We start from the raw sequence: 26,702 nt of genomic DNA on the forward strand, positions 1-26,702 counted from the left end.
CCCAAACACGCTGTAGTAGTCTATCGCAATCTTTTAGACCATATTGGATCAGACGATGTATTACTATTAAACAATTATACTTTTGATTTTAAAAAAATTATCCAACTACATATCCTCTAATCATGTCAAATTCTTATACAGTTTATTTGGAGGTCGTATCTAAGTTTTGACCATCAGGTTAACCACAATGAAGCTGCAATTTGGACAACAAAAACACCAATCATCCAGTTCGCTACTATGGAGATGCATCAGAGTAACCATGTGAAACTATAGTTTGACATGCAACAACAAATTCCAGAATCTCCGACGTGTTTGGGAGATTGGCATCAACAAAAATTCGAGGACCAATGGGATTATTCTAATTGGAGAGACTTCGCAAAGGAGACGTGTCATCATTGGAGGAATCAACGTCAACACATCTTAAAAGAACCAATCATACATGGTGCTAGACCAACTCAACATTATATGACATGGTTTAGGTCGATTACAACACCACAGTTTGTGTCTGAGCCAAGATATTTGATTGATCCACGCAAACGAGCTTCGTCATCATACACCGAACGACAAATCCCCGCCTAACAACCAACCCACACCCTTACCAAACCCAAGAAAAATGTCAACCCACCCAAACCCAACGACCAACCTCACACCATCACTTTACCATATACACCCAACCACCAAACACCCAACCTCACAACCAATTCATGTCACACACCCAAACTCAAAACCAGAAACCAAACTCTTACCACTAACAATCATACGCAACCACCACATTTGTCTATAGCCCAGATGATTCATACGATTCAACCTCATCCCACCATAGCCCCCCACTTATGAGCACCCAAACATCCCATCGCCACAACACCCAACCATTGTTTGACTTTCTTACACCACATGAATCATTACTTTGTTTCCAAAATGATTCAATATTCCAATTCGGACAACCTACCGTCCACAAACAACCCAACCACAACGAGCTAACTACGACAACATGGGCATCAAACTTAATTGCGGCAGCGCCGTTGGCGGTAACCCCCCAGCTATTAGGGAGAAATGATGACAAATTTCCCAAATACCGCTGGACCTTCCACCAGACCTTCACCCCAACCACCATTGCATCATGTCAGCACTCAAAGATCCCAAGCACTCAGGGAAATCATGGGAGACCTCGAAGGCAGACAAACGCACCAGAATGTGGAACAAATGAGCGTTTGAATCAGGCAGGTCATTAATTTTCTTATCAATTGTTATGTATTTTAGCTTTATATTATAATATTATTAACTATTTTTCATTTACCTATTTATTTTAAATAACATATAATTTAAAAAAAAACAATATTCAAAGCATGCGCCACATGCCATGGCGCATGCACTTCATGTCATAAAGCATGCACCATTTCAGTTGGTGCCTTAGTTCAATAACAACATGCATGCGCCAATACAACTGACACATGCTTTAGAGGAATTCATAAAACGTGGTCATATTGATAAATAACTTGAAATAGTGATTATTTTGGAAATTTATTTAGAAAATTTGGTTATTTTATTTTATTTTTTTAAATTTTAGTCATGAAAATTTTCATGAACATAATTGTTAAAATAATATATTTATTATAGATAATAAAAAAATAAATCTTTTAATACAAGAATAAGAGAAAATCTCTCGAGACGAAAATAGAATAAATTCATTAGTAAAAAGGAAGATCGAATGCATCAAACACCCAAACGCCATTGCCATCTCTAATCAACTCTAATTTTCAAAAGGTAATGTTAACCCTAAAGACACAAGTTAAAAACTAAATTAAAAAATATTATATTTAAAATTATACATTAACTTTAATAAAAAATAAAATTATTTTTTTATTATTTTTTCTAATACAAATTTACTATAAATACATTTTTAATTTGTGTCTTTAGATTAAATATTAAATATCTTGTTAAAAGGAATAAAGATGAGTACTAGTATTAGAGAATTTTATGATTACAAAATTATTTTAATTGGAGCGCATCCCTTTCAACACATCCTACTGATTGACCCGTGACAATGATTACTCCCATCCATCATCACGTTCGAAACGAACTTAATCAATCACCAAAAACAGCTGGATTCCCTTCATTTTAAACCCCAAATCATTGAAACTGGCGCGAGCTTTTTCTCGTGTATCAACAATCCAATATAAAAAAATAAAAGGACTAAACAGCAAAAATAAAAACATTTCCACCCTAGAAAAAAATTCAAAAAAAGAACAACACGAAACTAGCTGTATTAACAAATAGAATAAAAAAGTTTGACGCCAAGTGACGAAAGGTGGAGAACCGGTTTCGTCAGTTAAAGCCAATAACCTTTATTTGTAAATTTCCATTCAACGTGTGGATCACAAATCACTAAATTCCCCCTTAATTTAGATTATTATAATTTTTAAAAATAAATTAAACATATATAATAATAATTATTTTTATCACATTATTCATTCTCAAACTCGGATTCTCCATTTCAGAGTTTGAGATTTAAGACTCAAACGCGAAAGAGGGAGAGTCAAGACTCTTCCTCTTCTCGATTTTTCTCGGTTCGATTCATCTTCTTTTTCAATCTCATTGTATATTCTAGATCTGTTTTTTCTTTTTCTAAACCTAATTATATTTAATCTTGTTCTTGTTCAGTTGAAAGATGGCTGCAAAGAAATTTGTTGTTGATTTGAATAAGCCTCTTGTTTGTCAGGTAAACCTACATTACGTTTTTAATTACGGTAATTAAAGTTTAATTAATTATGTTAACGTTTGATTAACAGGTTGGGCATCTTGGTGAAGAGTATGAAGAATGGGTTCATCAACCTATTATGGGTAAGGAAGGTCCTCGTTTCTTTCATAGCGGTGTCTTGGAGGTACTTACCCTAGCTACATTTTTCTTTCATTTATGTAATTATGTTCATCTATCAAAATGAATATTAGGGTCATTTTGTTACTGATTATAAAAAAAGTGATTTTGATATTTAGTAATTTAGATTCTCATTCAAAAAGTTGTAACAAATTGATGAAAATTTCTAAAAGTGGTTATTTTTGTTTAAAGAAAGTGAGGTTTTTGTGTGTGAAAATGTAATAAACGGCTTTTGATTAGGTTGTTTTGAATTTTGCGTTGCTTGTTGGAACAGGTATTAACCCGAACGGCTTGGTGGGTGATTCCGATTGTTTGGGTACCGGTTGCATCATGGTTCATTTATAACTCTTTTAGATTGGGACTCGATACTCCTCGCCTACCTCTTTTTGTGCTTCTTGGCATTTTTGTATGGACATTGGCCGAATACTTGTTGCACCGGTTTCTTTTCCATGTTCAGACTAAGAGTTATTGGGGGAATACATTGCATTATCTTCTTCATGGCTGCCATCATAAGCACCCCATGGATAGCTTAAGACTTGTTTTCCCACCGGCTGCAGCCGCTATAATAGCCTCCATGGTATACCCCTTTCCACATACTAATGTTTTTTCTTATATGCATGCTTTTGTGACTTCGTGACATCTAAAGATAATTGTCACATAGTTCCTCTGCAAATTTGAATGAATAATTAACTTCCTTTTTTATAATCTTATTATCATCAATGCCTAATTGCTATTTGAAATATGATTCAATCTATTTGCTCTGTCTTAATGCACATTAAAAGGATACGGTCTTTTATGCGTGATTTGCACTAATTTAGTTCATCACAAAGTTCATAGATGTGGTGTTAAGGATATATTTCAAACGTCCTTGTTTAGTTTATGAAGGACGATTGGAGTCGGTGTTAAGATTTTGTTATAGATGGCATTGCCAATTCAATTGATGCTAGTATCAGAAGTACTGTGCTAAATACCGTGAAATTTTAAGGATGTGTTATAAATTTAATTGAGGTCTGATCTTATTAGACAAGAAAAAAAGGTAATCTATGAAGCACAGACACCCCGACACTGACACGATGACACCGGTAATAATTAAAAAAAAACAAAAAAAAAACGTAATCTCAAGTGTTGGCGCAGGTGTCTGATACCGACACAAACACGGACACACCTTTTTACATAGGTGTCGGTGCTACATAGAAAGCAATGTTAAGGTCAAGTGCAGAAGTTAAGATACCCTAGTGTAATTATTAGTGTTAGAGAAGAAAGTGCAGTACATAATAGTAATTACTAATAGGATATCTCCTATAGAAAAGTTGTTGACAGTATCTCATTAAACATGAAATAATATTGGTTTTATGTTTGAAGAGATCTTTTCCCCTATACATCCACCATAAATTGTTTAAGGACATGTTTATAGGATACCCCCTCACAATCCTTTGGTACGAGCTCTGGTAAACGTAAACAATGATATGTTTGCTTAACTTCTCCATCCATATTAAGTTTGTAGTTGTAGCTTTCTTTTTAACATAGGCAAAAACTTCTTGACGTCTTACAAAATGATTGATTCATCTATTATGTGATTTTGGTGAAATTTATTGAAGCTTAATGATTTCCACGTATGCCTGTAAAAAGAGGTTCCATGCATTTAAGTTAGAATTTTTGTCTGCAATGTCCAGATCTGGTCCATAGTGAAGCTTGTATCCACTCCTTTAGTTGCTCCTGCTGTGTTTGGAGGCATTTTGTTGGGCTATGTGATGTATGATTGCACACATTACTACTTGCATCATGGCCAACCGAAGAGTGATGTTCCCCGTAGTCTCAAGGTATAACCACTTCCCCTTTTAAATGTGGCAACAATCAATTTGTGATTCTTACTCTGATGTTTTTATTTTTTAAAATCATCGCGTGTCAATTTAAAATTGTTGTATAGTTTAGCACAACTTGACATATTAATGGATCAAAAGTAGGTCTTTTAGCATTTTATCAATATTTAATTTGATTAGGAATTGAAGGACTTTAAATTTATACATAATTGTTACTGAGACATTTTTTTCCATTTTATTTTTACACGCGTCTCTTAAACTGGGATCACAAAACATGATAGCATTCTTCTCTAAACTATTTAAAAGAAATTTGGATCTTCTCATTTCCTTTGGTAATAAGAGTGACCTTTTGGTGAAAGATAAATGGGCTCCTAAGCAGAATATGATGGTGCATTCGTCTTTCTTTTTCCTTACATGACATTGCATACTCTTGTAGCGAATTACACTTTCTATATGTTGCACTAGAAACTATCTAAATCTTGCTAGCCTTAAAAAGGATAAATAATGATTCTTTCCTTATTTTGCAGAAGTACCACTTGAATCATCACTACCGGGTCCAGAGCCTTGGCTTTGGCATCACCTCACCACTATGGGATAAGGTTTTCGGAACGGTTCCTCCTCCATCAAAGGCGGATGCCAAACGTAGATAAGTAACATTTGAGGTTGCATTTGTTCTGGTTAATTATAGCAAATTGAAGAGTTCAAACAAAAAAGGTCAAGAATCCATGCTTGTGATTGTCTAATTTTCTTTGCTCCTTTGATTTTTTTTGAGGGTTAGCGTGCCATCTTGTGTTGAACATTATGTAAAAATCGATAACGTGTATCAAATTTATTTAGTAGATAAACTCTGCTGCCTGTGCCCAATTCTTTTTCTTTTAACTTCTTCCTACTCTACAACATTCCTTGTCGCATGTTTCAAAGCTATCAAGGGATTCAATCATATTTATTCCATGATAGGAATAATCTCATTGAAAATTTTACAATTGACATCATTGTCGGTCATGGAATTTATGTAAAAATTTGTTTGAAATAACTATACGTTTGATAGTATGAAAGGAAATACATGAACATCAACATGTGCATACAATCTTTATTCTTCACTTAATAACTCAACTTCTAAACACATTTAACTTAACCCATATTTGTAACTTTGAAATTTTGATCTAGAATCCTAGCCATAACTACCCCTTTGATCTTCTCTTCTTCTTACTTATCTATTGGCATTGGAGGGATACTCTGCTCATGCCTAAAGAAGTTAGATGGATCAACTTCAGTTTTCACCTTTACTAACCTGTTGAAGTTACCCTTAAAATACCTATAACCCCAAGAAGAAGCAAGTGAAAAGCTTGTACTATTCTTCTTGTTCATCCCTATATCCAAATCTCTATAGTTCACATAGTTTTCCCTCGGATATTTTGATGCATAAGGTGTCATAAATGCGTAAAATTTCCTCATCCACCTCATATGTTTTGCCAAATTCTTTTCTCCATCAATCCATCCTGTTAAGTACTGAATTTTATAAAGTGTCCCCTTTCTGTGAGGGAAAGGTGTTGCTGACTCTGCAATCTTACTCATCTTTCCTCCATAGGGGTTCCAAATCATGAATGGCCCTTCCTCCTGAAGAAAATTTTTCCATAAAGAATTGAGGGAATTTTCTGGAATCACTTGTCTTACAAAATCCGACTTTGCTTTGAAGTAAGCCTTGGATGTTGGTTTTCCTTGGAGCAGAATTTCTGGAGGTGTTCCATTTGGATATCCAGCTATATAAAGAACCGATTTGATCCAACTGGTTTCCAAGCAATCCTTTCCTGTTAAACCTAATTCTGGAAAACTGTGTTTCATAACTCTGAGAAGTTTATTAGCTTCACCGAGAAATAGAGCATTGTAAGAAGTAGTTACTGTTCTTTGACCTGGAACAGTACTATTTCCTGGCTGAATTATGACTCTGATGAAGAGATTCTCATTGATATTCGGTGCTACTTGTTGCCATCTATGGAGAAGTTTGTTTCCTCCTTGTTCTAGGCTTTTTGTTACAGTGAAAACCGTCACAGTTTGTGGCACAGGAACCAACTTGATCTTCCACCAGAGGATAACTCCGAAGCTTCCTCCTCCACCTCCTCTTATGGCCCAAAATAATTCTTCTCCCATTGCTTTTCTGTCGAGAGTTTTTCCGTTAGCATCGACAATTCGAGCGTCGACGACGTTGTCAACACCGAGGCCATACTTTCTCATCATAGAACCGTAAGCACCCCCAGTAATGTGGCCGCCGATACCTAAGGATGTACAAAGGCCTGCAGGGAAACCATGGACTGCACTTTTCTCCGAAATTCTGTAATAGACTTCACCGATAGTCGCACCGGCTTGAATCCAAGCGGTGTTATGTGGAATATCAACATTGATTTCGCGCAGTTTAACCAGGTCTAAGATCATGAACGGTTTCTCAATAAGGGAAACGAAAGAAAGTCCTTCATAATCGTGCCCTCCGCTGCGCACTCTCATATGAATACCATGCTGTTTTGCACATATTACAGCTGCTTGAACCTGTGAGTCATGAAATGGAGTGAATATGAAAACTGGTTTCGGCACGGAAGGCAACAAATACCTTAGATTTTGAGCAGTGGATTCAAGGATTGAAGTGTAGGAATTATTGGTAGAGGTGTAGATTGCAGATGGAAATTGGTTTGGAACTTTTGAATGAAGTGATAAACAATTATTGAAAGTTTCTTCAATTGGAATTGAAGTGGAGAGTGCAACATGTAACAGAACAACAAAAGTTGCCAAGAGGGACAGCATAGAATGCATGATGTCTTTTTCTCTTGTGTTGTGATAAAATGTTTCTCTAGCTTGTTAATTTATACTGATTAGTACTTGCTAGTGTGTTAGTTCTATGTTAATAGTTTATACGTGTAGTTGAGCTAAGAAAAACGTCATATGAATGAGTAATTCATTTTATTTGGTCGATTTCCATGTAAATGGTGTATATAGATGAATTATGAAATGTGGAAATATTCACTTTTTTAAGTGTTTGACTAAGTATACAATAAGAATGATTGGATACAATTCAGACCTCAAGATTGTAATTATTATGTGAAGAAAACGTGTTTTTTCCTATATGCACGCATAAGTCCTACCATGTGTAGTGCAACTGTGTATATGCTATAATATGATTGATGCCAATGTCTAATCATTGAGTTTTGATGGAATGATTTTGATAAAAAAAGAAGATATTAGTTTTAATTCCTTTGGGATAATGTAAACTTTAAAACATCTTATAATGGATTTATTTTAATATAAATCGACTTTTTCTTTAATTTTTTTAAGGCAACAAGCAGAAATGATGTTCTTCAACAATCATATATAATTATTGAGTGCCTTATCACACACTATTTTGGAGGGGGATAACGATATAATGCTAGCACATTTTTAAAGGAGAAATTTAAAGATCTTTTTTCATGAAGGAAGATAAGTGTGCGAGTCTTGATGGTTTCAATCCAGAATTTTATAGACAATTTTGGTAGTTGTGTGGACTTGAAATTTACAAGAGTTGCTATAATAATGTGAGTTATGCTTGAGTCTCGTGATTTATGGTATATGCGACTAAATTATGGATGACGGTTGAATCTATTAAGCAATTACCTTTTCTATCCATCAACTAAATAATTCATTCTAATTCTTCACGATTGGTCTAGTGGTGAAAATTTGGATTTTAAAAGTGCACCTCAAGGTCTTAGGTTTGAATTCTGAATGCTAATAATCCGTGTATAAAGCTCTGGCTCAAGCTTAAATGGGCCCTGACTCAAGCTTAAATGGGCCCCTCCGCAAGTGGACAATAGGATTGGTCATCTTGGATTAGCCAATTGTAAGGCCAAATACCCAAATTAAAAAAAAACTAAATAATTCATCTAATCCATGAGAATTTTACTTGGCACCCCTAAAATCATACATGACACCCCTACATATTTTCGTAATACCAAAAATACTTCTCTCATTTTTTTCATTAAGCACCTACTAAATTTTTTTCTCTCAGCCAAGAAAAATACGGTACACCATACAAAAAATTCAATATGCATTTTAACCAGGATTTTCAAAAAAACCGGTGCATGACTGTTAGCCTGAGATTTTTAATTGAGTGAAAAGTCAATGCATTGTGGTCATAACTACATTGATATTACTAAGTGTCTAAAGTTTAAGTCAAGAGCTTCGACATATTGACTGTATCGACATGTTGGTTTGACAGACCTGTAAGTGGAGTTGAAGTGAAAAATGGTTTGGAGGAGTCTCATAAACATACTCACAAGATTATGATCACTCTCTCTTCCAAACATGTTCAGAATCTTGAAAGATCACACAGTAACCATTCGACACGACGTCGAAGTCGATACGACGTTGAAGTCGATACGACGTCGAAGTCGACACTTTTTAGTGTTAAGAACTCAACATATTTTCAATTCCAAAGACTATGTGATATGGAGATGTCTCGGCCTTCGACAAGGGCAATTTAAGCATTCAGAAACGGGTATCAACGCAATTATCACCATATTTTGTTTGGTTTTCAGCAGTTTCTCTTTGAAGATGCGTGAAAGTAGGTTAGAGCAAAAGTAGTCTACGTAGCAGGACACACGTCGAACATGTAACAAACGACCATTGTCGATGGTTGTTTTAGGTTTAATATATAAAGAAGACCCGGGCCTTGAATTATGGGTCACAAATTTTTCATTCATTCTCTATAGAACTAGAGTACCCAAGTCATCGAGCGAAATAGTTTGTGAGAAATATGAGTCTACGTCCACTCTTTAAACTCTATACAAATCCTTTGTATTTTAAGCATTTATAACTAATGTCATTTACTTAGTTTACTTTGTTTATTGCCTTTTATCTTTATCCAAAGTTTATTGCTTGCATTCAGTTGGTTTATTACTTAAGTGTTTTAAATCCAAATCACACACTTTTCATTGTATATTTTCTTTACCCAAATTGTCTTTAAGATTTTTTGAGTTAATCTTTTAAGTAAACTAAACTCGTGTTTGTTTACTAAAAACACTAGTAAATAAATTGGTACGCCTAGTGGGGCCTTTTTTATGTAAAAAGTGTATTTTTTGCAAAAAAATTATGTTCTTTTTGTCCAATTTTGTTCTTCGTTCTTGAAATAACTTTGGTTGTCGAGTGTGTATGTGTCTGATGAGTGGTAAACTTAGAATAATGCTCCAAACTCAGAAGAAACCCCCTTCCCTATAACAATGCTCCAAACTCAGAAGAACAACTAGTTGCATTGACGGTTGGTCATGTAGGAACTTCAACTTCGGTTGGAGAAATGCCTACCGTCATAAGTCAGATAACTACGCCAACTGTATCACCAAAGATGGTGGTATCCTTACCACAAGTAACGAGTGTGCCCACTACCCCTAGGGCTACACAAAATACGATAGGAGACAAAATGCCTCATTTCCACTGAGTTTCACGTTACCTCTAAGTGGTAGAGAACAACCTTATGACATGCTAACTGCTTGATGGCAAGCCTACACCCTAGTGTATCTACATATGCAGATAATGCAATGGCTATTGAATCCCTTATTATCCAATAATTAGGATCATGGTTTGCTATTAACAACCCTGGTCGAATGACACAACTGTCAAGAGGTTTATGATATATTCCTCCAAGTATGCCACCCTTAACCAATGATTCTCTCCAGTCAGTATGACAACAAATGGATGAGAGTAATAACAAAATGGTTAACATGGTTACACACAAAATAGGCACAATATTCAATCCTTTGATTCAAAACACTATCACATTTACCATCAATTAACACAACAAACGAGTCGAATCGCCAACTTTTTTGGCACTCCTATTCAGCAAGTGCTTAACAATTAGATACCACAACAGGTAATACCTGTCGAGCCACCCGTACATGGGGTAGTCGAAGGTAATACAAGCCAAAATGGCCATGAGGTAGTGTTGGTGCATAGAAACTAAGATGCATACCAAGTAGTTAGAAATTCCCAGCAAAATTGTTTTTGGGGTAGAACAATATAACTAATGTCGTCAAACAAATTTTGGCCCATAATGGCTTCAATATCGGTCTGCATAGGCCAAATTTTGTTTCTGCATTATCTGATTGTGTATTGTAGACTGAATTACCAAGCAGTTGGAAGATCCCCAAGTTCACTAAGTTAGTAGGGGATACTAATGAATCTATTGTCGAACATGTGGCAAGATATCAGTTAGAGGCAAGAGATATAGCCAATAACGAGAATTTGAAAATGAAAGTCTTCTAAAATTCCTTGAATAAAAATTCTTTCACATGGTTTACCACCTTACCCTCACATTCCATATGTAGTTGGAACCAATTGTAGAGGGTATTACATGAACAATTTTACATGGGCCAATCCAAGATTATCCTCAAAGAGTTAGCTAGTGTGAGGCGAAAGTTGGCCAAATTAATCGACGACTACCTCAACAGGTTTAGGATAATAAAGGAAGGGTGCTTTACTCAAGTTCATGAACATGAATTAGTTGAATTAACCGCAAGGGTCTGGACTATTTCATTAGGAAGAAGTTAGACACCCAATATTTAATGGACATGGCTCATATAGCTGATAGAATTCGATAAGTCGAGCGCCTGAAAGCTGAAAAGGCTAGGTTAAATAAATACCATAAAAAGGAAAAAAAGCAGCCTATGTCGAAATAGATGAAATATACCAAATATATGATGTTGAATGAGTCGAAGAGAATGAGGTTAATCTGGAATAAATAAAGCCAGAGCCACCTGTCATACCCCAAAATTTACCCTCCCTTTTTCACTTTTCATATGACCTTTGCCTTGAGATTCATCTACACTCATTCATACCAAATACATGTGTATCATTCATTCATGTTAGCACTTTCAAACATAATCATCATAGATTCAAAGTTTGTGATTCCTTTTCCTAACCAAAGCTAGGGTTTGCTTGAGGGTCAAGCCTTAGGAATGTGGAAAGCCCATCACATAGAATCAAGAGGTAAAACCCTAATTTCTTGTTGCTAGGGACCTTGGTTCATGGATTTTACATCATGGTATTCACTAAGCACAAAACCCTAATCCTTGACTTTGGTACTCATGGAACACGTGGTTGACTTTATGAGTTTGTGTTTAATCACCAAACCCTAATTTCTTATTTCTTGGCGCCATTTATTGGAGATTTGATTGTGGAGCCTTGGTGCTTGGTTTGAGGTCCTTGATTAGATGGTTGGTATCATGAAACCCTAATCATGGATATTGGGCATTGGATGATCATGTTGGTTTGACTTTTGAACTTGTAATTGACTGAAACCCTAATCCATTGGAGTGTGGTTCTTGATCATTATGTCATGCATCATAAATCATCAAGTTTACTTTGTTTTTGGGAATCATTCATCAAGTGGACCATTTGACCTATATGCCTACATGATTGAGGATTCATATGATCAAATGCCTTGTTCAAGGTTTAATCCATGTCACGTGCATTATATTTTACCATTCAAGTCCATTGATCCTAGGCCTATGGTGAATTCAAAGTCCTTGGTCCATGCTTCATGGTTCATTGACTCATGATCTCCTAGTCCATTGATTTCTTCATAATGCATCCTTAGTCCATAAATCTTTGATTCAAGGTGCATTGTCCTAGTCCATTGGTCCATGTGCTCATACATTCATAGTCCTTTAATGTTTTTAATTCATTAGTCCATTCATGATTCATTTCAAGATTAACACAAGCATATGGAAAATAAGGCATTGTTTGTTCTTTGAACCATTTCCATTCAAAGTCTTGTTCATTCAATCATACACTTGTCATTTACATTGTCCATACAAAAGAGATTACAAAAGAAATACAATTTTTATATAAGTTGACTTTTGGTCAACTATTGATATTTTGGTCAACCAGTTGACCAAAGTCAACTAACCTATTTTAAATTACCTAACCCTAATGCCCCGTTGTATCTTCATTCTTGCACCTTCCCATGTGATTCTATCATCAAATTTCTTCATGAGCAAGACAACCACCTTTTGCATCAAGTTTTGTTTTTGTCATGCCTTGAACGTTCAAGTGCCAAGTCCTATTGCCATGCCTTGAAACCTTGTCTTGAAGACCACAAGCCAAACATCCATGCACTTAACATTTAGCAATCCAGTCAACATACACATGATTTAAGGCATACACATAATGCATTATCCAACATTGATCAACAAACATGCATGCATTCATACCAAACAAAACCAGGCATTCATGCCCTACTGCAGCCTGCCATAGTAGCCTAACCATATGATGTATCCTAATACTTACAATTGTTTAAAGCATTTGGCATGTTAACCAAAACAAGTGTCAAAACATAAAACCTAGCAATGCAAAATTCAATTGGGCAAGGAACACCTTAGTGCAACAACTATGAGTTCAACACAAATCGAATTGGAGTAGGAAAGTTTGCATCATACCTTGTCCTGTAGCAGGAATGCAACCATTGCTCACCCATCAAATTTGTTCCTAACACCTGACCAGTTCACCAGTTTTTCATTTTCCTTGCTTTGCATCTAAAGTACAAATAAACAGGTCATCAGCATTATCCAAAACCTTGCAGTAGCAAGTCACCTGCAACCTGTAAAACCTGTAATTTGTCAATTAACCATAGTCTGCAGCAAATTAATGCAAAGCCCTGCAACCTGAAATTTCCAAAACATAACCTACAGTTTGAATGAAACCACCTATTCAGAAGGTCACAAGTGGACATTCCACTGAAACTTCATTTAATAATCACCTGTAACAACAAGTCATAAATATCAACTTCAATAACTAACATGAACTAAATCTCAAACTTAACTAACAGAAAACATTTTTGAACTAACTGCAAAATCGAGCTTAACAAAAATTTGATTCCTAACTGAAAACCACACATCCCAATGATTAACAGAGTTGAAACTTATAACAAACTTTCCACATAGAGCTGTTAACAAAGTTAGCTTTGTTAACTCTTTCCCTCTCCTATAAATTGTTCATGCCTCTACAATTCACTTTGACTTTTCCATTTTTCCCTCTGAATTAGATTCAAACTTTCATTCTCTCAATCTCAACTCTCTTTCAATCACACCTAACACACTCCATTCAAACACACATTTCCATAATCCACTCCTTCACTCTCAAAGCACGCACGAAAAAGAAGAAGAATCAAAGTTAAGAAGAAGAAAATTAGAGTAACAAAAGGAGGAATTTAGATCGAAGATTCGTACTTGAAGCTTATTCAAATATCTTCATTTGCTCTGATCTCAACAACCTTCATCTTCAGCAGGTAGGTGCCATTTCTTCACCTTTTGGATTCATGCTAGTTACCATCATGTAGCATAGGGCCTGAGGAATCAAAGCCCTAACCTTAGGGACTTTGATTCCTCTGTTCAAGCATTTAATTTTTAATTTCGAGGTTAGAGTTCATAGACTGTTTGGCACGATTTGGAAGTTTCATGGTGAATTAAGTGACACTGAATTTGGATTCGATTAGGGCTTGAAAAATGGATTGAAATGGTGTATCTAGTTGTGGTGTTTGATGCACCACCGCCGCTGGTGTTGAGCTCCGGCATGATGGAGAGTGTGACGGTAAATTTTTTGAGATTAAGCTATTGATTAACTTAACTCATAAATCAAGAGTCACCACCACACTTTTATTATTTACAAAGGAAAGGGAAAAGAACGAACAAAACCCAAAGAAGTTTTAAAACAAAACTAATAAAAAGAGATAAGGGTCCAGGGGTTGGTTATGTAAAGAGAAGATATTAACGCCCTAAACATCTATAGTACTTGTAACGGTAAATTTTTTGAGATTAAACTATTGATTAACTTAACTCGCAAAGCAAGAGTCTCCACCGCACTTTTATGGTTTCCAAAGGAAAAGGGAAAAAGTACAAACAAAACCCAAAGAGGTTTTGAAATAAAACTAATAAAAGAGAACAAGGGTTCGGGGGTTAGTTATGCTAAGGGAAGGTATTAGTACCCTAAACATCCATGGTACTCCATGGGAACCTCTTTGAAAATATGTACATTTTGGTTTGAAAAATATGTTGTTTGTTAAAATATTGGAGAGGTGGGAAAAGAAGTACATTTTCTTTATTTTTGTGTTTGCCAAGACTTTTGAAGTCTTATGCCTACGTAGCAACAAAGTGCAATGGGAGATCAAAACATCATAGTTCGTGGTAAAAATATCAAAGGTGAGTTTGTTTTGATTCATTTTTATGGGAAAGACATTTTGTCATTTTTAGGAGAATACTGAACTAGTCACCCACAAATATGATAACTTTGCATCATCATAAGAAGGGCTCCAACTTGGATAAGGATCAACAAGTATGCCACTAGCTCTCACAGATGGAAAATAATTATCATCAATACTGTGGAGATAGGGGAATTATAACTCAATTATGGAAATAACTTATGTCTAATGCTTTGAGAAAAGTTTTAAAAGGAAAAATGCACAAGGGCAAACAAGGTTTGAGTGAGTTAGGCATTTTTTTAGTCTTTTGAAATTGGTCTAAGTATGCTTAAGATGAATTAGCATTTGTTAAGAAAAAAAGTTTTGAAAATCACTTGACAAAAGTCAAGGTTTATTGAGAAAGTGGTTCAAGTTTGAAATCAAGAAGATTTTTGAAAAGAGGGAGAAGATTTGAAAATTTAGGAAAGGGAGGAGAAAAAGAGATTGTCCTAAAGCATAAAGTAAAAGCTAAGGAGGAAAAATCTAACCAATAGATAGAAAGCTTTATGACATAGGTCAAACAAGAATTCCCTCCTTTGGATTAAGCCTTAAACAAGCCAAAATAAACTAATAATAATCCATGTACCAGATGAAACTAAAATAACGAAGCCAAGTCTTCACAGAGAAGTCCAAAGTCATAGGTATCAGATGAATTCCAAGGTCTCAAATCACAAGTTGCAAAGAAAAGGTATAAATCCTAATTTTAAGTCCATAACTCCACAATGATGCCAATGATAGTAACCACAAGTCCATGAGTTAGGAGAAACAAGTTCATTTTTAGGTTTTTTTCTTATTAGTAACTTCTTTACAATAATATAGAGGAAAGGTCCAAATGGACAAATAACAAAACGACATAATCACAAACAATATGATATGAAATACTAAAAATAAAGTATAAAGTAAATGACATAAAATAAATGCATAAAGTAAATAACATTAAAATAGAAGTTAATACAAGGGAAGAGTTATTAAAAGATGTTAGTGAAAATAAAAATATGTTTTCGATCATTTTTTAGAGAACACTCAACTACCCACTCACAAACATGAAAATATAAACCTATACATTATTTATGAGAAGAGCTCCAAATTGGATAAAATCAACAAGTATGCCACTAGCTCTCACAAATGGAAAATGAGTAATATTTTCACACAATACCATGAGGAATAAGAGACTTACAATCTTACTTATAAAAATGCCTTTTCTTTTGGGACAAATTTAGCGCTATGTTAAGCAATTGTAGTTGGACTTATGTAGAAGTCACAACTATCTGAGACCGATTATTAATAATGTTTGTGTTAATACATGCTAGATAAATGATATGTAACTCATCCTCCTAAAGCCATGCCACACAAGAAAAGAAGAAAGAGGATGATCAAGCACAAAGGCTAGGAGGAAGGTCTATTACTTCAATCCACACTTCATGATACTTATGACAAACTTATGTATCAATCCAAAGTACCTTAAATGATCCATGATCACTTAGAAGGTAGATTTGAAATGATGAAAGTTCATCAAGTACCAATCCACACATCATCAATAATATGGACACAAACCATCCAATTGATCAAAGGGAAAAAAAGGAGATGAAGAAGAAGGGATCAATAGAAGTCACACCCAAATTGGACCAAAAGTTTGATCAGGTCATCATCAAAATCAATCATCCATTTTGGTGGATTAGGGTTTACACCCCATCAACATCCAAGACCCATTGAGTTTGATGAGACTTGAAGTCCAAACCATCATGATCCAAGGCCAATAGAAGTTCACAAGGTCACACAAATATAAAATGCAATAAAATAAAATAAAAATGCATCCAAGGTATTTCTAAATGAATTTAAAAATAGAAATAAGATGAAAAATCCATAAAGTCCTTCAAAACACCAAATAAATGGCCAAGAAAATTCGGGAAGGTTGGAAATAAAATAAGAGACATGAAATAAGATTTTCAGAATTTTAAAATGCATAAAAGTGTTTTTAAACCAATTAAAAAATGAGAAAAAGAAAAGTCATGAAAAATAGGAAATCAATGAAATAAAATATGGAAAAAAAAAATCTGATGAAGAAAAATAAAAGAGAATTTTAGAAATTATTTTGGGATTTTTTGGATGCAAAATGAATTACTATGAATTTTTAAAGAAAACGCAATTTTAAATAATAAAAGAAAAATAATTAAAATCATGAAAAACACAGAGCGTTGGATCACACCTCATTAATTGACGTGACGGATCCAACATTCCAAAGATCAGGATGCATGGTGGAACACGCTTCAAGCCAAACACATGATCCAATTTAAATTCAACCAATCAAAACATTTCAAAATACCAACATGTATGGTTCAAACTCAGATCACCTGAGGAAAACTCCGGTCGTCTTCTCCGGTGAGCTCTCATCAGAGTTTCATCATTTTGTAAATTGAAGACACAAGACCACCATCACTTTGATCCTCTTCTCGTCCCGAATTCAACCTCATACTCCAAATTCATTTATGTGAACTGAGCAAAGGGAATTTCAAAGAAGTTTCAGAAACAAGCAAGCCGCGCAAAATTAAATTAAATGATGAAAACGAACAACCAACACCAGATAAGTTAGGGGAAAACATTAGAGAGTGAATGACTATACTGTGGTAACTTATTTGAGTTTAAATGATGCTCAAAACTACCTTGTCCAGATGGTGATCAAAAGTCGATGAAGCTCGATCTGGTTAGACCACTTCAGGAGGTCTCAGAGCTTGGGAATTGTTTCAAAAGTTTTAGAGGATGCCGATGGAGCTAATGGAATCAAGAAATTGGATTAAAAAAAAACTGAAACTCAAAACAAGATAATTGAATTTTCAGGAAAAATTTCAAGTTGTAACAAGGGTTTCTTGGCTCTCCAAAGCTTGCAAATGAAGGAAATAACTTCCTCTATTTATAGGGAATGTATTTGGATCCAAATACATGTGGGATGATGCAGAATTCGTGCAAAATGAATTTGATCCAAGTGTGTGAATAGTGTGACTTGAAACTCATAAAAACTAAGCCAAATGATGCGTTTTAAGTGTCAATTAACTTCTGGAGGCTTGTTAAAACATGTTTAGGACCAAAACACTTATTAAGTTGGCTTGGAATTGAGATTAGGCATGATTAAATTTCGGACAATGGTGATTTCTTCAGTTCCAAGTCACCATGTTCAACTCAACGGGGCATCCTGCTCAAGAGGCTTTTTGATCCCATTCCTTTTACAATGTGTTGACATCAGAGCTAATATTACAATGTGCCAAGAAAGGTTGCATTTGGATGTTTGAGCATAAAGTTATGGCATGTTGAAGTTATCATAAAATACTGACCACATAACTTCGAAAAATTTGAGTGCTTCATGATTGAAAATGACCTATAATATCTCAAAGAATTCCATGGCCTTCCAAGCATATTTTGACCTTGGTCCTTGAAGCAAACTTATAGATGGCATCACAAATGATATTATGAAAAAATAATAAGCTCCATATGTTGAAAAATGAAGAAGTTATGAGCTTTGAAAGTTGGGGAAAAGTCACTTGAAAATAGGTCAAATTTTAGTAAGTCCATAAATGACCTATAATGTCTCCAAACTTTTGATGATCCTCCAAGCTTAATTGTCTCTTGTCATGTAAAGAGAAGTTATAAAAGATGTTGAGAAGATTCATATTAAAAAAGGGGCATTCAAAAATGTTGAGAATTGAAGGAGTTGTGATCCTTGGAAGTTTGACTTAAAAATGTTGACTTTTTGGTCAAACCACTTGGAACAAGCTTGTGTATTTGGACTTTCCTTGCATTCCAAAGCACATGGGTGATCATATGAACTCAAAATAAGTTGTCCTTGATTGCCTTTTGATTAAATTTCTCAAAGCTTGAAGTTAATTATTGAAGAAGGCATGGAAATAAACACATGAACCTTTGACTTTCCTTAAGAAGTAAGCCACAAGACTTTGAGATGCTCTTGATTTTGAGGAGTCCTATTTTTTATAACAAACTCAAAGGAAACAAGACATATTTTTGGTATTTTGATTAGTGGTTATATAAGCAATTAATCAAATAAACACAAATGTAAAAAAGGAGGTGCTTGGTGATCCCTGCAAGAAGCAATCCCAAAGATGGATTAAGGGGAAAGATAAAAAATGTGACCTTGCTTGTATGCAAAAATGAAAATGATATGTGGGATCTTAGAGTTAAAAATTAGGGTATGAAAAATGCCCCTATTTAAGTTTCTTCAATTTGGAGATATGAAGGTTGAAATCTTCGTCTCGACAAGATTTAAGAGACTTAAATATTAAATACACGATTTTTAGCCCTTAGATACTGCAAGATATTTATGATATGATATACAAGGGTCTCTGTGGGGAATATAGCGCCATAAGAGTCAAAGAACTGCTAGAGAAAAGAGGAGATTGAAATTCTGCAGGGGAAAGACAAATTCCAAAGGGGATATTGAGTTGGGGACAAACTGATGCTTAGTTAGAAAAACGAGCTAAAGATCCGACCGGGAAGACTTGCCAAAGTAGGACTTCGCCGGGGAAAAGAAAACATAAAATGGGGAAAACCCCTACCTCAATAGGAGAGGAATATTACCTAACTATCAGCCAAGTGATAGCTTGACAAAGGTAATAAGCTAAAAAAAATGATTACTAACTACCAGCCAAGTGGTAACTTAACACATGTAACCAATCAAAGGTAAAAGGAATATTACCTACTATCAACCTAGTGATAGCTTAACAAAGGTAATAAGCTTAAAACAGAATAATTACCAACTACCAGCCAAGTGGTAACTTAACAAAGGTAACCAATCAAAGGTAAAAGGAATATTACCTACTATCAACTGAGTGATAACTTAACAAAGGTAATAAGCTCAAAACAGAATGATTACCAACTACCAGCCAAGTGGTAACTTAATATAGGTAACTAATCAAAGGTAAAAGGAATATTACCTACTATCAGCCGAGTGATAGCTTAACAAAGGTAATAAGCTGAAAATGATGATTATCAATTACCATTCAAGTGGTAACTTAACAAAGGTAACCAATCAAAAGGGGACCAAAGTTCATACCAGGAATGAACTAGAGAAAAACGGTCAAAGAGGACTTAATCCAATGAGGGTATGAACTCAATTGGAGACTGATCCCATCCAGATAATGAACCGGAGGGGAAAATTGAAACAAAATTTTCCACGAGGATCAGACTCAATGGGGAATTAGAAAGGATGCGCTCTTTCTGCTCAAGGTCGACACTTTATTGGAGAGAGGATGCACATACTCTGCGGGGAGAAAAGTTCCAGAGAGTGGTGAGGAATTGAAAAATTGCAAAATGCGTAAATAAGCATCATGATGATATGCACATGCGTATGATTATGCTGACAAAATAAACGCAAAGGCACGAGACTGATAACACAATATAACCAGATACTCGACTAATCTCAACAAGATGGAGATGCTGGCAGAGATTCGTTAGGGATTCTACCACTCTTGCAATCTGATGTTGGGGATACTATTATAAAGGAAATCTTGCCTGGGGAAGTCACTGATATCCACTTTTCAGGATCTTACCATCCTTGAGATTGCTATTAACATTCCTCTTTTGTATTCACAAGTCGAGAAAAATATATATCTTTTTTGTAAATTTTCAAAAATATGATTGTTTAAATATATATTTTTTCTGTTTCAAAAATTATCATAAAAAATAAATGAAATTTCATAAACTGAAACAAAATAAGAATAACGAACAAATGGACAAAATGCTCAAATTTTATTGATGGAATGGTAGTCTGCAAATGGCGTGACTCCATGGATCATTACAAAGTTGGAAAATAGTAAATACATAGAAAGGGATACATTGATATACAATTACCACTATTATCTCTAACAACTTTGAATTCCACTATGCTCCGAACTTCGATCGAGGATGACGGAAAAGGAACCTGTGATAGGTACTGTTGCTTCAAGCAATCAAGTCTGACCTGATGCAGTTACTTGCCATATTCCCTAACTTTTGCCTAGATTTCATTTTCAGGGTCAACCTACCGGGATGATTATTTTCTATTTTATGTCTCTAACTTTTGCCTGAACCTCCCTTTCGGGTTTTCAATCCACCGAGACACTCATTTTTGCCTAAGCCACCCTTTCGGGTTTTCAACTTAGCGACTTGTTCTTTTATTTTTCTAGGCAAAGTGTTTCTTGACTACATCGACATTCACATGACGAGTGAGCTCCTCACCATCCATAGTTGTAAGAATTAAGGCACCACTAGAGAAAACTCACTTAACAACATACGGGACTTCATAATTAGGAGTCCACTTGCCCCTAGAATCAATGTTGAAAGACAAGATCTTCTTGAGCAAAATGTCACCTTCTCTGAAAACACGAGGTCGAACCTTCTTGTCAAATGATTTCTTAATTCTATTTTGATATAATTGGCCATGACACAAAGCCGTCATTCTCTTCTTTTCAATCAAATTCAACTGGTCATATCTGTTTTGACACCATTCAACCTCAGACAAACTGGCTTCCATCAGAACTCACATTAATGGGATCTCAACCTCTACATGGAGTACTGCTTCCACGCCAAACACAAGAGAAAAAGGGGTTGCCCCTATTGAAGTGCGGACAATTGTACGATACCAATGCAAAGCAAACAGGAGCATCTCATGCCAATCTTTATACATCACAACCAACTTCTGAATGATCTTCTTAATGTTCTTATTTGCAGCTTCAACAACCCCAATCATCTTGGTCTTGTAAGGAGAAAAGTTATGATGTTCAATCTTGAAGTCATCACAAAGCTATTTCATCATCTTGTTATTCAAGTTCGACACATTATCAATAATGATCTTACTTGGAACACCGTATAGGCAAATAATCTGATTCTTGATAAATCGGACCACAACCTGCTTGGTCACATTAGCATAAGATGCTGCTTCAACCCATTTGGTGAAGTAATCAATAGCTACCAGGATGAAACGATGTCCATTCTAAGCTTTGGGCTCAATCATATCAATCATATCAATTCCCCATATAGAGAAAGGCCATGGGGATGAAATAACATTGAGAAGTGTCGGAGGCACATGAATCTTATCAGCATAAATTTGACATTTATGGCATTTCTTCACATGTTTACATCAATCAGATTCCATTGTAAGCCAATAGTAACCTGCCCTTAACATCTTTTTAGCCATTGCATGTCCATTGACGTGAGTGCCAAAGGATCCTTCATGAAATTCTTGCATTAACATGTCTGTTTCATGTCTATCCACGCATCTGAGCAAGACCATGTCAAGCTTTCTCTTGTACAACACATCTTCATTCAGAAAGAAATTTCCAGTCAGTCTTCTCAAAGTCTTCTTATCTTTGTTGGATGCCCCAAACGGGTATTCCTGACTTTGGAGGAAACATTTAATATCATAGTACCCGAGCTTATCATCTGTGACTTCTTCTGCTGAAAACACATGATAAGGTCTATCAAGGCGCATAATTGTGATACTAGGTGCGTCATTCTAGCGATTTAGTTTATACAGAGAGGATAGAGTAGCCAGAGTATCTGCCATCTTATTCTCTTCACGAGGTATATGATGAAACTCTATTTTGTTGGAGAAAGTTGACAACCTCCTTGCATAATCTTTGTAAGAAATCAAGCCAGGACGACGAGTCTCCCACTCTCCTTTAATTTGATTGACCACCAAGGTTGAATCTCCGTATACATCAAGGATTTTAATTCTCAAATCAATGACCTCTTCAAGACCCATAATACAAGCTTCATATTCTACCATACTATCCGTACGATCAAACATCAACCTTGCATTAAAAGGGATATGAGAACCCTTAGGAGTAATAATGATTGCCCCAATTCCATTACCATAAGCATTAACAACTCCACCAAACACTAAAACCCATCGGGATCTAGGCTCTGGCCCTTACTCAGGAAATGGTTCATCGTAATTTTTAGCTTTCAAGTACATAACATCTTCATAAGGGAAGTCAAACCTGATGGATTGATAATCATCGATCGACTGGTGAGCCAAATGATATGCAAGAATACTTCCTTTAATTTCTTTCTGAGTACGGTACTCAATATCATATTCGGACAATTGCATCTTCCAATGAGCTATCTTTCCAATTAAAGCAGGCTTTTCAAAGATATACTTGATTGGATCCATTTCAGATATCAACCAAGTGGTATGATGATCATATACTGGCATAAACGTTTGGCATCCCAGGCTAAACCATAACAAGTTTTATCAAGCATGGAATACCGAGACTCACAGTCTGTAAACTTCTTACTCACATAGTAGATGACATGCTCCTTTATACCAGTTTCATCTTGCTGTCCAAGCACACAACCCATGTACTCTTCTAACATAATTAAATACATAATCAAAGGTCTTCCTTCCACGGGAGGAAACAAGATAAGAGGTTCAAGCAGATACTCCTTGATGTTGTCAAAAGCTTTTTGGCATTCCTCTGTCCAAACACAACCTTGATCTCTATGGATAAGCTTGGAGATTGGCTCACACGTGGCAGTCATGTGAGATATAAATTAGGATATGTAATTTAGACGCCCGAGGAACCCTCTGACTTACTTTTCGGTCTTCGGCACATGCATCTCTTGAATAACTCTGACTTTATCAGGATCTACTTCAATACCTTTATGGCTGACAATGAAACCTAATAGCTTTCCTGAACGGACACCAAAAGTACATTTATTAGGATTCAACCGGAGTTTAAACTTTCTCAACCGCTGAAACAGCTTCAACAAAGACTCAACATGATCTTCTTCAGTGTTTGACTTAGCAAACATATCATCAACATACACTTCTATCTCTTTGTGCATCATGTCATGGAAAAGAGTAGTCATGGCTCTTTGGTACGTTGCACCAACATTCTTTAAACCGAAAGACATCATTATATAACAGAATGTTCGCCAAGGTGTAATAAATGTTGTTTTTTCCATGTTTTCGGGTGCCATCTTGATCTGGTTATAACTAGAGAATCTTGAACTTAGCCGTATTATCTACCAACATGTCAATGTGTGGCAGAGGAAAATCATTTTTCAGACTAGATTTATTCAAGTCTCTATAATCAACACACATCCGAACTTTACCATCTTTCTTTGGAACAGGTACAATGTTAGCCACCCACAAAGGATACTCAACAATAACAAGGAATCCAACATCAATCTGCTTTTGCACCTCCTCTTTAATTTTGACAGCCATATCAGGGGGAGTTCTTCTCAACTTCTGCTTAGCCGACGGACATTCTGGCTTCAACCGTAATATATGCTCCACAATATCAGTATCAAGACCTGACATATCTTGATAAGACTAAGAAAACACATCCGTGTACTATCTAAGAAGCTCTACCATACTCTTCTTAGAATCTGGGAAAAGTAGTGCCCTAATCTTGACCTCTTTCTTATTATCTTCGGAACCTAGATTAATCACTTCCAACGACTCTTTATGAGGCTGAATGGTCTTCTCTTCGTGCTCAAGCAGCTGAGAAATCTCATTAGGAATCTCTTCGTCATCCTCTTCTTCCATTTCGAACATAGGAAATTCAAAGTTGGGAGAGTGAATAGGGTCATTGTTTTCAATGGGTTTAACAATTAATCTGCACAATGATTTTATGCTTGATTTTAGAATATGAACAAATAAACGCACATTGTGATGCAAATATAAAAGTGATTATTATTTTGTTTTTTATGTTACCATTTTCCAGAAAAAGAAAAAAGGAAAAACATAATATGGATAAACGAAATAACATTTTATTAATGATAATGAAATTTGAAACAAAGCCCACATAGATTCACTTAAACCTTGGACATAGTGAAAGGATTTTAAAAATAACAAAAACAAACATATTACTTAGAAAGGTGAATAATAGAAGGAACATGAACAACAATCCAATTCTGGCACACCGATCCATGTGTCACAAAGTCTAGCACTTGTTGCTCTTCATCGTCTTCTAAGATTATGGTCGTAGATTGATCTTTGGAATGAATAAAGCCAACACTGTGAAACACTTCCTGAATTCGCTTCAAATCTATTCGTGTTGTGCCAGGTGAAAAACCAAACCGGCTGTTCTTGTTCTCGGAAAGCTCAACAATCTGTCCCCATCTAGCAGATTGGCCATTCTCCACCACAAACTGGGCATTTTTTAAGGATGACATGTATTCACCATTCTTCTTAATAACAATATTATCAATAGAAAGAGCTTGAAACAAGATCCCATCAGCTTCTCCGATATCAATGTACGAAAATAAAGAGAGATCACTCACCAACATGGCCTACTCACCACCCATGGTCACTAACTTCTCATTCTTTACAAACTTCAACTTCTAGTGTAGGGTTGATGTAACTGCCCCAACCTCATGAATCCACGAACGTCCTAAGACACAATTGTAAGCGAGATGAATATCCATCACTTGAAAAATGGTCTAAAATAAGCACATACATATCTTTATTGGGAGATCAATCTCCCCAATTACAGTCTTCCTTGAGCCATCAAAGGCCTTCGTAGCAACTCCACTGAATCTCATAAGAGCACCTTGGTAAGCAAGTTTCAACATTGTAGGCATAGGTAGAACATTCAAAGAAGATATAGTATCCACCAACACATTGGATATAGTATCTTCTTGATAATTCATAGAGATATCCAGGGCAAAATTCTTATTCCTCCCCTGCTTGGGCAGTTCTTCATTGCTAAAGCTCAGACTGTTACATGCGGTAATATTGGTCATAATGCCTTCAAATTGATCAATTATTACGTCATGGTCCACATAGGTCTGCTCTAGGACCTTCTGCAGAGCTTCTCGATGTGCTTCCGAACTCATAAATAGGGATAACACGGATATCTTGTGTCGCACCTCGAAAATATGATAATGCGATCCCTCGCGATAGGACGCGGAAAAATTTTAGTTCGAACAGAGTTGCCACCGAACTTTATTTATCCCAATGAAGGAATAAGAAAATATGGAGAAAACCTTTAGGAAAATAGAATAATGGTCGTCGCAACCATATTCGGGTTCGGGAGTCGATTACGCAAGGGGAAGGTATTAGCACCCCTCACGTCCATTGTACTCAACGGGAACCTTTTAGTCTGATTTTGCTATTTGACTGTTTTTTATTAGTGTGCTCACGAAGATACAGCAATCTCCTGCCTACGTATCCTTATGGTGCAATAAGGAAATCAGAGCATTCGTAGTTTGGGCTACTACGAATATTTGGTGTGTTTTGTTTTGATGAACGATTGTGTATGTCAGCGTTCTAACGGCTAAACGCTGACTTGTCTACTCTCGGTGGAGGCTCTAGCACTGGTTTGTTGTGCGCATTAGAAAGGATTGACAGTGTTCTTTTTGAAAGAGTTTTGGTCACGCGGGGGTGACGAGTTGAATTGATGTGTTTGGGTGTTTTTTGATTTGGTTTCGATCGCACGGGGGCGAGAAGTTAGATTTGATTTGTTTGAGATGTTTTGAAGAACGACGAAAGATTGAGCAATGTGGTGTACACCAATCGTCCAATTCTTTCGAGGAATCATAAGGCGACCGCCTTCTATTCCTTTTTCGTTCGAATTATTTTGAAAGTTTGTTTGTGGATGTTGAATATGCACGGTAGTGAGGCGTACGCCTCCTACTTGCTTATTCAAAGAATAATGAGGCGTGCGCCACCTATCCCCTTATCCAAGTTTATTTAGCGTGTTTTAGTCGGAAGTCGATAATTTGTGCAATATGGCATACGCCAATTATTCAAATAATCGAGAGATGG

The 26,702-nt window shown here is 35.8% G+C and overlaps 2 protein-coding genes across 4 annotated transcripts in view; one reads left to right on the forward strand and one right to left on the reverse strand.

The window, feature by feature from the left end:
• Nucleotides 1-2,367: 2,367 nt before the first annotated feature.
• Nucleotides 2,368-26,702, forward strand: part of LOC127108509 (dihydroceramide fatty acyl 2-hydroxylase FAH1) — a 39,259-nt gene continuing 14,924 nt past the window's right edge. The window contains exons 1-6 of one of the 2 annotated variants that reach the window (XM_051045988.1): nucleotides 2,368-2,567; nucleotides 2,662-2,719; nucleotides 2,790-2,882; nucleotides 3,150-3,452; nucleotides 4,549-4,695; nucleotides 5,223-5,559. In XM_051045988.1, the coding sequence (XP_050901945.1) occupies nucleotides 2,669-2,719; nucleotides 2,790-2,882; nucleotides 3,150-3,452; nucleotides 4,549-4,695; nucleotides 5,223-5,345 (717 nt within the window). In that variant the 5' untranslated portion in view covers nucleotides 2,368-2,567; nucleotides 2,662-2,668 and the 3' untranslated portion in view covers nucleotides 5,346-5,559. Of the gene's footprint in view, nucleotides 2,568-2,661; nucleotides 2,720-2,789; nucleotides 2,883-3,149; nucleotides 3,453-4,548; nucleotides 4,696-5,222; nucleotides 5,560-26,702 lie in introns of those variants that run through there. The other variant, XM_051045989.1, reaches the window with a different exon arrangement.
• LOC127108508 (berberine bridge enzyme-like 13) overlaps nucleotides 5,703-26,702 on the reverse strand; it is a 37,816-nt gene continuing 16,816 nt past the window's right edge. The window contains exon 2 of one of the 2 annotated variants that reach the window (XM_051045987.1): nucleotides 5,703-6,512. In XM_051045987.1, coding sequence (XP_050901944.1) covers nucleotides 5,902-6,512 — 611 coding nt within the window. In that variant the 3' untranslated portion in view covers nucleotides 5,703-5,901. Of the gene's footprint in view, nucleotides 7,540-26,702 lie in introns of those variants that run through there. The other variant, XM_051045986.1, reaches the window with a different exon arrangement.

This window comes from Lathyrus oleraceus, chromosome 7 (genome assembly GCF_024323335.1).
Source record: "Lathyrus oleraceus cultivar Zhongwan6 chromosome 7, CAAS_Psat_ZW6_1.0, whole genome shotgun sequence".
Lineage (NCBI taxonomy): Eukaryota > Viridiplantae > Streptophyta > Magnoliopsida > Fabales > Fabaceae > Lathyrus > Lathyrus oleraceus.